The sequence below is a fragment of the Equus quagga genome, unplaced genomic scaffold, assembly GCF_021613505.1.
Source record: "Equus quagga isolate Etosha38 unplaced genomic scaffold, UCLA_HA_Equagga_1.0 162094_RagTag, whole genome shotgun sequence".
Classification (NCBI taxonomy): Eukaryota; Metazoa; Chordata; class Mammalia; order Perissodactyla; family Equidae; genus Equus; species Equus quagga.
Window position 1 is genome coordinate 3,893 of NW_025797166.1, and position 12,232 is coordinate 16,124.

General features: G+C 41.6%; 1 protein-coding gene across 2 annotated transcripts; it reads right to left on the reverse strand.

Annotated features, from left to right (window-relative positions):
* Positions 1-1,703: 1,703 nt before the first annotated feature.
* On the reverse strand, positions 1,704-6,733 carry LOC124233218 (leukocyte immunoglobulin-like receptor subfamily A member 5). Of its 2 annotated transcripts, XM_046650385.1 has the most exons (8): positions 6,722-6,733; positions 5,499-5,611; positions 5,009-5,108; positions 4,387-4,422; positions 3,919-4,203; positions 3,367-3,666; positions 3,046-3,102; positions 1,704-2,615 (listed from the first exon to the last, which is right to left on the reverse strand). In XM_046650385.1, the coding sequence occupies exons 3-8, from the start codon at positions 5,019-5,021 to the stop codon at positions 2,458-2,460; spliced, it is 849 nt and encodes a 282-aa protein (XP_046506341.1). In that variant the 5' UTR covers positions 5,022-5,108; positions 5,499-5,611; positions 6,722-6,733; the 3' UTR covers positions 1,704-2,457. The 2 variants fall into 2 exon arrangements, with proteins under 2 accessions (XP_046506341.1, XP_046506340.1); XM_046650384.1 differs by lacking the exons at positions 5,009-5,108; positions 5,499-5,611; positions 6,722-6,733 and adding an exon at positions 4,524-4,612.
* Positions 6,734-12,232: the final 5,499 nt, after the last annotated feature.

The window sequence follows — 12,232 nt, forward strand, 5'->3', positions numbered from 1 at the left end:
GCAAACTGGATTTACTGACAGCCAGCCAGGGAAGGAAAGACTAGACTCTCTGGGTACCTGCAGTGAAAGCAACCCTGCCACAGCAGAAGGACACAAGTAGCCTACAAAGGGGTCACTCCTGGATCATTTGGACTGGTGATGAGAGGGAAGCACACTGCTGGGCCTCAAAAAGAGTCTCTTACATAAGGCCACTTTTCCAAGAACAGGGGACATAGCTGACTCACCTAATACAGAGATATAAGCACAGAGAAAGAAGTAAAATTAGGAGGCAAAGGAATACTTTCCAAGCAAGGGAACAGGACAAAACCCCAGAAAAAGAACTAACTGAAACAAAAATAAGCAATCTACCTGACAAAGAGTTCAAACAAAAACTCATAAGGATGCTCACTGATATTGGGAGAAGACTGGATGAACACAGTGAGAATGTCAACAAAGAATTGGAAAATATAAAAAAGAACTAATCAGAAATGAAGAATACAATACTGGAAATGAAAAATTCACTAGAGGGACTCAATAGCAGAGTAGATGATACAGAAGAATGGAAAGACTAGAGGAAATCACCCAAGCTGAACAGGCAAAAGGAAAAAGAATTAAAAAGAAGGAGAACAATCTAAAGCAACTCTGGGACAATACCAAGCACACTAACATTCGTATTATAGGTGTCCCAGAAGGAGAAGAGAAAGACAATGGGACAGAGAATCTATTTGAAGAAATAATAGCTGAAAACATTCCTAACGTAAGAAAGGAAACAGTCATTCAGGTACAGGAAGCACAGACAGCACCAAACAAGATAAACCCAAAGATGCCCACACCAAGACACATTATAATCAAAATGCCCAAAATTAAAGATAAAGAGAGAATCCTAAAAGTGGCAAGAGAAAGGCAACAAGTGACATACAAAGGAAAGCCAATAAGGCTATCGGGGAACTTCTCAGCTGAAACCCTACAGGCTAGAAGGGAGAGGAATGACTTATTTAAAGTGCTGAAAGGAAAAAACCTACAACCAAGAATACTTTATCCAGCAAGGTTGTCATTCAGAATGGAAGGAGAGATAGAGTTTCCCAGACAAGCAAAAATTAAAGGAGTTTGTCACCAAGAAACCAGTTCTGCAAGAAATGCTGAAGGGACTTATTTAAGTGGGAAAGAGAAGACCACAAATAGGGATAAGAAAAGTATATAAAAGAACCCAAAACAGGCAATAAAATCACTGGTAAAGGCAAAAATACAGTAAAGGTAGCAGATCAACCACCTATGAAAATAATATGAAGGTTAAAAGACAAAAGTACTAAAATTACGGATTTCAATGATAAGAGGGTAATGGACAGACACACACAAAATAAGAGATTAGATATGATTGCAAAAACATAAAATGTGGGGGGAAGAGAGTAAAAGAGTAGAGCTTTTAGAAAGAGGTCAAACTAAACAGACTATCGACTCAATATAGATTGCTATATATGTAGAATATTATATAGGAACCTGATGGTAATCACAAACCAGAAACTGATAATAAGTAAACAAATTAGTAAGAGAAAAGAAATCAAACATATTACTAAGGAAAGCCTACTATCTGATTTTGACAGCCCCAGGACTAAGGACAATTTTTACATTTTTAAATGATTGAAAAAATCAAAAGAAAATTAGTATTTTGTGATCCGTGAAGATGATTTGAAATTCACAGTTTAGTGTTTGTAAACAAATTTTATTGGAACACAGCCAGGCCCATGTGTCATCTACAGTAGTTTTCGTGCCACAACAGCAAAATAGAGTGGTTGCAAAGAAGATGAGATGACTCCCCAACAAGGGAAATTTAGTAAGGGAACAGCAGCCAGTAGCAGAGAGCTCTTAGCGAGTGTAATCATGGGGCAGAGGTGAGACCAAAGGGCAAGTGATGGAACTTTGTATCTCCATGTGTCTGCAGAGCACGGTATCCACCTGGTTGAAGTCTGAGGACATTGATTATTTACTTCAGTAGACTGGAGCTAGAAGTTCCAGAATGACTTCATCAACTCCAATGTAACTGGAGTCAGAGTAAACTACTCTGTGAGTCTGTTGTTTAGTCTCATATTTTAAAAGATGTTTCCTTTTCAGAAAAAACCCCAAAACAAACCCAATATAGGAACAATGGCTAACATCACACACATCTGTGTACCTTCAATCCTGAAACAAACAAAGCAGCATAAATGCTCATAATTTTACATTAGCTTTCGATAAACATTAAATCAAGAAAAAGGATATTGAAAAAAAAATCAGTATTTCTATCCTTAGACTAATTTTTCCCCCTCCAAATACCAGCGATCTTAGGAATTTATACTTTACCTTATACGTAAGTAAGCTTTATAGGCATGTCTCTCTGTTTAAATCATGTCCTGTCCTAAATTCTAAAGAGTGTTAAGTATCTCATCCCCACGTCTCCCCCAGGAGTTAGCACACAAGTGCAAGAACAGCCCTGCTCTATGGTCAGATGTACTGAGCTCCTGGAGGTTGTCTGTCTCCATTGAAGGGCATGTTCCGGCTGTACCAGGCCTCAGCCAAGAGCATCCCCAGGACCAAGAGAATGAGGCCAGCCAGGCTCAGCCGGACTTGATTCTCTGCAGAAGGATACCAAGCAGCAGGCTCTGAGAGAAAAAGGACAGAAGGTTACAGAAGAGACACCAAGGCCCATTCTGCTAACGTGCTCCCAAAAACCCAAGACCATTTCTCCAGTCTACTTGATCTGGCATGAAGCCACCTAATCCACCTCCCACGGGAGAAGCACTTACTTACCTTTCATTTCTCCTGTCCTTGCTGCCATGGTGGGGATCCCGTCAGGGAATTTTGGGGTCAAGAAAGACAGGAGTGAGGAGCAGAGTGCCTCCAGTCTGTCCCATTGGAGCCCTGCCCACTCTTTTCTTTCTTTTTCCCTATGATAAGCCATGGACTCAGCAAACAGGGACTGGCCCCCTTGACACTCGTGGGCATGTGAATCTTCTCTCTACCTCATGCGTTTTGCACCTGCTGTTCCCTCTGCCTGCCCTGCTCCTTCTACAAAGATCAGCAGTTACTCACCAGGTGAAGGTTCAGGGTTCGTGGGATCAGGATCGTCAGAAGCTTCTGCTAATGGGGCTGAAATGGGAGAGATTTTCTTTCTCTCTGTTCAGACGTTCTTCTACCTAGACACCCTAATGACTATACGGCACTTCTCCATCCCCTGGGCATGTGGTGGGAGAGCTGCATTGTGGGTGAGGGGGAATGAGTTCCTCTGAGCTTTGTGAGCTTTGTGGTGACATGGTCTTCCCATGGTTCTGTCCTCCTTTTCCCAGTCCCTGCTCTACCTAGACACTGTCTCCGGGACGGGACATGAGGATGGATGGGCTGGGGCTTCCTCACCTCTGACCTGAAGCTGCAATCTGTCACTTGGGTGAGACCACCCATGGGGGTAACGGCTGAAGACTCCGTAGCATCTGTAGGTCCCAGTTTGTGTGAAGGAGACTTGATACAAGAAGAAGAAAGCCTCGTGTTTATACCCCTGGTGGGTGGAGATTTGGTTCTGGATGGTTCGATATCCATCTTCTTTGATAAGAATAAATGCATCAAACTTGAGTGTTGAGAAACATTGCAACTCCACATTCTCCCCTGAAGCCACCACAGAACCAGTCATGCTTGAGAGAGAGGGTTTGTCATAAGCTCCTGAGAAAAAAGGAAGTTTGTAGATAGAGGGCTGGGCATCATACATGCATTGTCCCTTTTTGTTTCCTGGGAGCAGATGTGGCTCTGGTTTCTATCCCCTCTTCGTCCCACCATGAGGAATCTGTGTCTGCATCCTCCCTAACCCTTTCTAAGGACAGAGGTTTTTGTCCTGTGTGCTTCGCATCTGCAAAGCCTTGTTCTTCCCTGTGCAAAGGGTTCAGTCCTGCTCTGCTGCCTCTGTTTCCCACTCACCGGTCATCACCAGTGGCAGGGGGTCACTGAACTGGGACCAGCTGCCTCCACTCTGATAGGAACAGTGGTACAGCCCTGCCCTGTCTGGTGTCATGTCTGTGATACTAAAGCTGTTGGTCATCTTAGACATCAGCTGTTTCTCTCTGTCCGAGGGCTCAGGGATTCCCACTTTAGTTATCATGTACACTTCAGCTTCTGCAGGCCCTCGGCACAGGATGGTCACAGGATTCTTAGATCCAACCATGGATCCAGGCAGAGCTGTGATATGAGGTGGGGGGAGAGATCCTAGAAGACAGAAAACAGGTATGGACTTACAGGTGTGTCGGTTTCTCATGCCATCCTTCCACTCTATCCCCTCTTACAAGCCATGAATCAGAATGCTGAGTCTCCTCTTCCCAGCTGTCAAGAGAGCTGATATCTGGGCTAAACCAGGAGCAGGGACTTGGGAGTATTAAGAGAAATACTCACCCTTCTGTTCCTGAGTGCTCTGGCGTAGACACAGCCCTGGAAGGAAACAGTGGGTGAAACAGCTCAGCTTATAGAACCACTAGACCTGCTCTCATTAGCCCTGTATTTGTAGCTGGTCCCTTCTCTCCCAGACTCACCAAGACAGAGCAAGGTGGGAAGGACCAGGGACATGGTCCTGCATCCACACTGGCCCGCTGGCCCCAGCAATGTGCACTTATGAGGAACAGACTTTTCTGTATGTGACACAGACCTCTCGGAAGTGTGGGCCGTCCCAATTCTCAGCCCAAGTGTGAAGGGAATTCACATCCTCTTTTCTCCTCCTGGTTGGGGCTTGCACAAGTGTCTGACATCTTGAAGCTGTTCATCATCTGAACTTTAGACTACAATCAGTCTGACTTCATCCCTGTTTTCTGTTCCTAATTCCACATCCACATTTTAAACTTTCTATATAAAGTGAGTGTGAGAGATTACAAGGCAAAGAGCAGGAGAGAAATAATTCCAGTCTGAGGTCTGCTCTGAAATACCAAGGAAACTTATGACTCTTGTTTCTTAATGCTGAGATTATATCCCTTTATGTACAAAATGGGGCAATGATAATGAGTTTATGAAAAGTGGTACTCACAGTGTGAGCACATTGTCCAGAACAGGCTCTGCTAGAGAGACAGTAGCATAATTAACAGTTCTTCCTCTTCGATAGCCCCAACACATTTTTGGCACTGATTCTGTCCAAGGGTAAAATGATGCACTTAATATGGTATTTTCATTGGGTTTTGTCACACCTTTGTTCTTAAACTATCACACTGACTGAACCTTCCTGAGTAGCTATGCCGTCCATTCTTCTGGATCAGTGTATAATTTTGATTTAAAATCTTCCCCTGAATCCACCCACATTGGGCACTCTTCTCCACAAATCTGAAAAAATTTAATAGTAACCCTTACTGAGTTTTCATTTTTTGAGGATTACATGGGGGAAGGTGACATACAATCTCCACTAAAACGGTGGTAGGTTGGACTATTGCTCTAAATTGTTTTGTCAGCTTTTAATTCATCAGACTCTAAGGACTTTGGAGCCACTGGTATAATCATAGATAGTTCTGCAAATTCAGAAATACCTTCTACTTCTTGTAGAATTTCCCTTTGGTTGTTGTGTATCACTATCATCTTCATGGCCTGGCCATTTTGGCTCAAACATCAGGTCCCTGTGCTTGTATCCTTGGGTCATGGCCTGGGCATAGAGAAAGGTGATGTGGAGGATATAATTCGAGATGTCTGTGGCTGAGAAGGAGTTTCCCCAAGACTGAGAAGATAACTGAAGGTTCCAACTCAGAGGAATAGGCTGACAGGTCAATAGTGGTAACACAGGGCTTTCCTTACTCTGAAAATATCTGGGGGAAAATATTCACATCTAACCTTCTGTCTCTTTAGCTCTCTTTGTCTTTCTACCTATCTATCTATCTATCTATCTATCTATCTATCTATCTATCTATCTATCCATCTATCTGTCTGTCTGTCTGTCTGTCTGTCTATCTATCTATCTATCTGTCTATCTATCATATATCTAGTCTATTCATAGCATCTGTCATCTATATCATCGCTCTGCCTTTCTCTATTTATCCATTATCTACCTAGATTTCTATCGTGTATATTTCTCATCTATCTATAGCTATTTATCACTTACCTATGTCTATTTATAAAGCTCATCATCATCGTCTGTCATCTACTACCTATCATTTACCTATCTTGTATTCATCTATCAATATCTATGTATCATCTATTTGAATATCATCTTTCTGTCTTATTTGTATATCTATCTGTCTATCTATCTATCTATCTATCTATCTATCTATCTATCTATCTATATCTATCTATCTATCTAATCTATCTATCTATCATCTATTTCCAACTGCTAAGGAATCAAAAGGGAGTCCTTGAACACAGCAGTAACTATTTTCTAGTATAACTATTCTCAGACACGTTAATTAGTGTTTCTTTGCCTACAAGCTATTTGGACTCAACTTTTATTTATTTATTTCAGCACCAATAGTATAGTTTTTACCTGCCAGCATACACACGTGTCCCTTTGCCCTTTTCGCCCTCCCACACTCCCCTCCTTCCTCTGGTAACCACTAATCAGTTTCCTTATCTATGTGTTTGTTTGTTTACCTTTGAGATATCAGTGGAATGTTATAATATTTGTCTTTCTCTTTCTGACTTATTTTCCTTAGCATAATACCTTCAAGGTCCATCATGTTGTTGGAAATGGCACGATTTTGTCTTTTTGATTTGGCTGAGTTAATATAAATTTATATTCCATTGTCTGTGCATATATATGTACCACATCTTCTTCACCCATTCATCCATTGGTGGGTATTTGGGTTGCTTCCATTGGATTGCTTCCATATCTTGGCTATTGTGAATAATGCTGCAATGAACAGAGGGGTGTGTGAATCTTTTTGAATTGTTGCTGTCATATACTTTGGCTAAATACCCAGTAGTGGAAGAGCTTGATCATATGGTATTTCTGGTTTTAATTTTTTGAGAAATCTCCATAATGTTTTCCATAGTGGCTGCCTCAGTTTGCATTCCCAACAGCAGTGTATGAATGTTCCTTTCTCTCCACATCCTCCCCCAAACTATTGCTTCCTGTCTTGTCAATTATGGTCATTCTGACAGGAGTGAGGTAATATCTCATTGTAGTTTTGATTTGCATTTCCCTAATGATTAATGATGTTGAATGTGTTTTTTCACATGTCTGTTGGCCATCTGTGTATCTTCTTTGGAAAAACGTCTGTTCACATCCTCTGCCTACTTGTTTATTGGGTTGTTTGTTTCTTTTTTGCTGAGTTGTATGAGTTCTTTAAATATTTTGGAAATTAACCCCTTGTCAGATATACGATTTGCAAATATTCTCTCCCAGTTGGTGGGTTGTCTTTTCATTTTGTTTATGATTTCCCTTGCCTTGCAGAAGCTTTTTACTGTGATGTAGTCTCATTTGTTTATTTTTTCTTTTTTTCCCTTGCCTGAATAGATACGGTAGTTGAAAATATACTGCTAAGATCAATGTCAAAGAGTGCACTGCCTATATTTTCTCCAGTACTACGTTGAATAGGAGTTGCAAGAGTGGGCACCCTGGTCTTGTTTCTGTTCTCAGAGGAATTGCTTTCACTTTTTTCCCACTGAATATGATGTTGGCTGTCGTTTGTCATATATGGCCTTTGTTATGTTGAGGTACTCTCCTTCTATATCCATTTTATTTAGTGTTTTTATCATAAATGAATGTTGGATCTTGTTAAATGCTTTCACTGCATCTATTGAGATGATCTCATGATTTTTGTTCTTCACTTTGTCCATGAGATTTCCAAATGGATTGGTTTGTGGATGTTGAATCATCCCAACCTCTCTGGAATAAATCCCACATGGTGTATGATCCTTTTAATGTATTATAGCATTCCACTTGTTAATACTTTGTTAAGGATTTTTGTATCTATGTTCATCAACGATATTGGCCTGTAATTTTCCATTTTGGGTTGTCCTGATTTGGTATCAGGGTAATGTTGGCCTTGCAAAATGAGTTAGGAAGTGTCCTGCCCTCCTCAGTTTTTTGGAATAGTTTGATAAGGATGGGTTTTAAATCTTCTTTGAATGTTTGTCACAATTCACCAGAGAAGCTATCTAGTCTGGGCTTTGTTTCTTTGGAGGTTTTTTGTTACTGTTTCAAACTCTTTGCTGGTGATTAGTCTATTCCGATTCTCTATTTCTTCTTGATTCAGTTTTGGGAGGTTGTCTGAATCTAAGAATGTATCCATTTCTTCTACATTATCCAGTTTGTTGGTGTATAGCTTTTAATAGTATTCTTTTATAATCCTTTGTGTTGTCTGTTGTAATTTCTTGTCTTTCATTTCTGATTTTATTTATTTGAGTCTTCTCTCTTTTTTCCCTATTGAGTCTGGCTAAGAGTTTATCCCTTTTGTTTATCTTCTCAAAGAATCAGCCCTTAGTTTCATTTATCCTTTCTATTATTTTTTTTCTCTCTGTTTCATTTATGTCTGCTCTGATTTTAATATTTGCTTCCTTCCTCTGACTTTTGGCTTTGTTTATTGTTCTTTTTCTCATCTTTTTAGGTATAGGGTAAGCTTGTTTATTTAATATTTTTCTTGCTTTGTGAGGTAGGCCAGTATTGCTGTAAGTTTCCCTCTTAGTACCACTTTTGCTGAAAGCCTGATGGGGTTCCTTTGTCAGTTATTTTCTTCTCTTCGGCTGCTCTTACTATTCTTTCTTTGTCATGGACTTATGTCAGTGTTAATACTTTATGCCTCGGAGAAGGTCTTTTTGCATTGGGGTAATTAGGAGTTTTATTTGCTTCACATATTTGTGTGTCCAGTTCCTTCCTCAGATTTGGGAAGATCTCAGCTATTATTTCTTTGACTAAGCTCTCTGCTCCTTTTTCCCTCTGGGATATTTATAATCTTTATATTACTCTTCCTAATTGAGTTGGTATTCTGTCAAAGAATTTTTTCATTTAAAAAAATTCTTAGTTCTTTCTTCTCTTCTTCCTGGACCATTTCTGGGTTTCTATCTTCAAGCTCACTGATTCTCTCCTTCATAATATCTGACGTATTTTTTATGCTGTGTGCCTTTTTTCCATCTCATTAATTTAATTCTTCATATCTTGAACTTCTGTTTGGTTCTTTTTTAGAGCTTCAATATTTTTGGTGAAGTATGCCTTCTGTTTGTTAATTTTGTTTCTGAGGTCATTGAACTGTCTTTCTGAATTTTCTTGTAACTTGAGTTTCTTTATGGCAGCTATTTTGAATTCTCTGTCAGTCGTCTTGTATTCTTCTATGACTTCAAATCTGGTTTCAGGAGAGCTGTTATTCTCCTCTTGTTCTGCCATGTTACTGTAATTCTTCATGGTGTTTGATGACTTGACCTCTGCCAGCACATCTGTGGTAATAACCACCTTTCTTATTTGGGTACAGCTTTGGTTACTTTGTTCCTGAGCTGCTTCTGCTTTTATTTGAGAGCCTGAAATTTCCACCCTCCATTACCTCTGCTAGAGGCATCATCAGTGCCTTCCTTGTCCTTCTTGTCCCTCTGAGGTTGGTGGTACCTTGCTGCTTTCAATGTCATTGCCATCTCAGGTGTTGCCACTGGGGTCACCAGGTTATGAGCACTTCTGCTGCTTCTGGGGTTGCCTGGGTCTCATGTTCCCCTACTTGATCTCTGTAGGCTTTCCATGGGCTTGGGTGCTTCTGCTCCATGCACCACCTGCACCACTGCTCCTGGGTTACCTGGGGTGCTGGCAGCACTGCTTTCAGGGGCACTGGGTGCACAGGTGTTGCTGTTGCAGTTTGGGGCCCAGGTTATTGTTTGAAGCCCCTGCTGTTGGTAGAGTCAGTGTTGGAGTGCCCCTACTTGGGGCTGGGTCTCAGTTTCTGCTCTAGTTGCTGAGGCCTCATGTCACAGGTGCCACCTGCCACTTCTGGAGGAGGAGTAGGGGCTAAGCTGTAAGTGTTGTTGCTGCCCTGCAGTCTCTGGTCACTGGTGCCCACCACTGTGCTTTAGAGACCTCAGGTCAGGGCACCCTGCTCCTGCAGGTGGAATGCGAGCTCTGGTTGCTGTCCCCCCTGCTGGAGACACTAGTGCCATTGCTGGGATGAGGATGGGGCCAGGTTGCCGGTTCCATTCTGTGTTATTAAGTCTCAGGACATCTGTCTCACTCGCCACCACTGGGGGGTGATAGGGGCCAAGACACAAGTGCCATGTTAGCCCTTTCAGCTTGTGTCACTGGCATGCACTCTGGTGTGAGGATATGCATTTTGGTTCTCTGCCATCAGGGGTGTGGGAGGGGGCTGCTTCCTAGCCCCAATACACCCAGGAGGTCCAGTCCACCCACCTGCAGCTGTGTAGATGCATGGGCCACTCAGGCATTCTTATGTGCTGTGCAGGGAGTCCTTTGTTGGTCACTGGATGTCTAACTTGTTATAACATACAGGAGAGAGACAAGGGAATGACAAACTGCCATGATGCTGATGTCACTCCTGGTCTCACCTTTTAATTTTTGCTGAGGAAGATAAACCCTGAGTGAACATCTGTGCCATTCTTCCTGTATTTTGTATATGGGATGCTGCCACAGCATAGCTTGATGAGTGGTGAATAGGTCCCTACCCAGGATGCAAACATGCAAACCTTGGGCAGCAAAGCAGAGAACACAAGCTTAACCACTACACCACTGGGCTGGCCCCTGGACTCAACTTTTTGAAGGACAATTCATAAGACAGAATTGTTGAGTTTTAACACTTGCTGTCTGTTTTGTACAGCCCCAGAGTTAAGAATGATTTTTAGATTTTTAAATGATTGAAAGAACCAAAAGAAAATTAATGTTTTGTGACCTGTGAATACGACTCAAAATCCACGATTTAGTGTTTGTAAACAAAATTTTATGGGAACACAGCCATGTCCTTGTGGTTATATGTCACCTACAGTTGCTTTTTTGCCACAAGAGCAGAATTGAGTGGTTGCAAAGAAGATCAGATGATGACAAAGCCCAAAATATTTACTAGTTGGCCTTACAGAAAAGTTGTCATTTAGCACATGAAAGTGACAACTAGCAGGGTCTGAGAAGGAGTTCAGAGAAAACATCCAAGAAAAAGTTATGTATTTGCTGACACTTATAAAAAATGTAGGAATTAGCCAGGAGGGTGAGGGAATGGCAGCCAGTAGCAGAGAGCTCATAGAGAGTCTAATCATGGGGCAGAGATGAGAACAAAGAACAAGTGATGTAACTTAGAATCTACCTGTCTCTACAGAACACAGTGTCCTTCTGGTTAAGTCTGAGGATATTTATTAGTTACTTCAGTAGATTGGACCTAAGAAGTTCCAGAATGATTTCATCAATGCAACTGTAACGGGAGTCAGAGTTAACCATTCTCTGAGTCTGTTGTTTCACTCCTATGCTTCTAAAGATGTTCCTTTTCAGAAAAAACAAAAATAAACCCCAAACAGGAACAATGGCTAACATCACAAATAGCCATGTGACTTCAATCCTGAAACAAACCAACTAAAATAAATGTTCATACTTTTCCATTTGCTTTCTAGAATCTTTAAAGAAAAAAAGGGATACTATTGGAAAAAAAAATCAGCATTTCCATCTCTGGACTCATTTTTCTCCCTCCAAGTACAAGCACTCTTAGGAATTTATACTTTACCCAAACTGAAGCAAGGTTTGTTAAGCATGTCTCTCTATTCAAATCATGTCTTGTCCTAAATTCTAAAGAGTGTTAAGTGTCTCATCCTCACATCTCCCCCAGGAGGTAGTGCAGAAGTGCGAGTCCAGCCAGATCAATGGTCAGATGTACTGAGATCCTGGAGGTCGGCTGAGTAGTCTCCCTCAAGTTGTGCTCGTCTAATCACCAGAACCTGTGAGTGGGACCTGCCGTGGCAAAGGGACATGTGCTGATGCAAGGGCGTTAAGAATCTGGAGACTGGGATATTATCCTGGATTATCTTCTTGGGCCCTATGTCATCACAAGGGTCGTTATTAGAGGGAAGCAGGAGGGTGGTAGCAAGAGGGAGAAGAAGGAAGGAAGGAAGCAGAGGTCAGAGAGGAGAAAGGATGCGGCACTGGTGGATTTGGAGATGGAGGAGGGATACAGAAGGCAAGGAATGCACACAGAGTCCAGAAACCAGAAGGGCAGGAACACAGATCAGAACCTAAAAGAGGAATGCAGGCCTGCAGACACATTTTAGACTTCTGCTCTCCAGAACCAAAACAGAATAAATATGTACTGTTTTAATCCACTGTGTCTGTGGTTAGGGTATTACAGATTCAATAGGAAAAGAATTT

Bases quoted from the DNA above. Each gene is read 5' to 3' on its own strand.
- LOC124233218 (XM_046650384.1), bottom strand. From the start codon at position 4,557: ATGTCCCTGGTCCTTCCCACCTTGCTCTGTCTTG. The intron at 3,667-3,918 runs GTGAGTGGGAAA...CTTTTTTCTCAG, and splicing joins CCTGCCACTGGTGATGACCG to GAGCTTATGACAAACCCTCT. The intron at 3,103-3,366 runs GTGAGGAAGCCC...CTCCCATTTCAG, and splicing joins ATTGCAGCTTCAGGTCAGAG to CCCCATTAGCAGAAGCTTCT.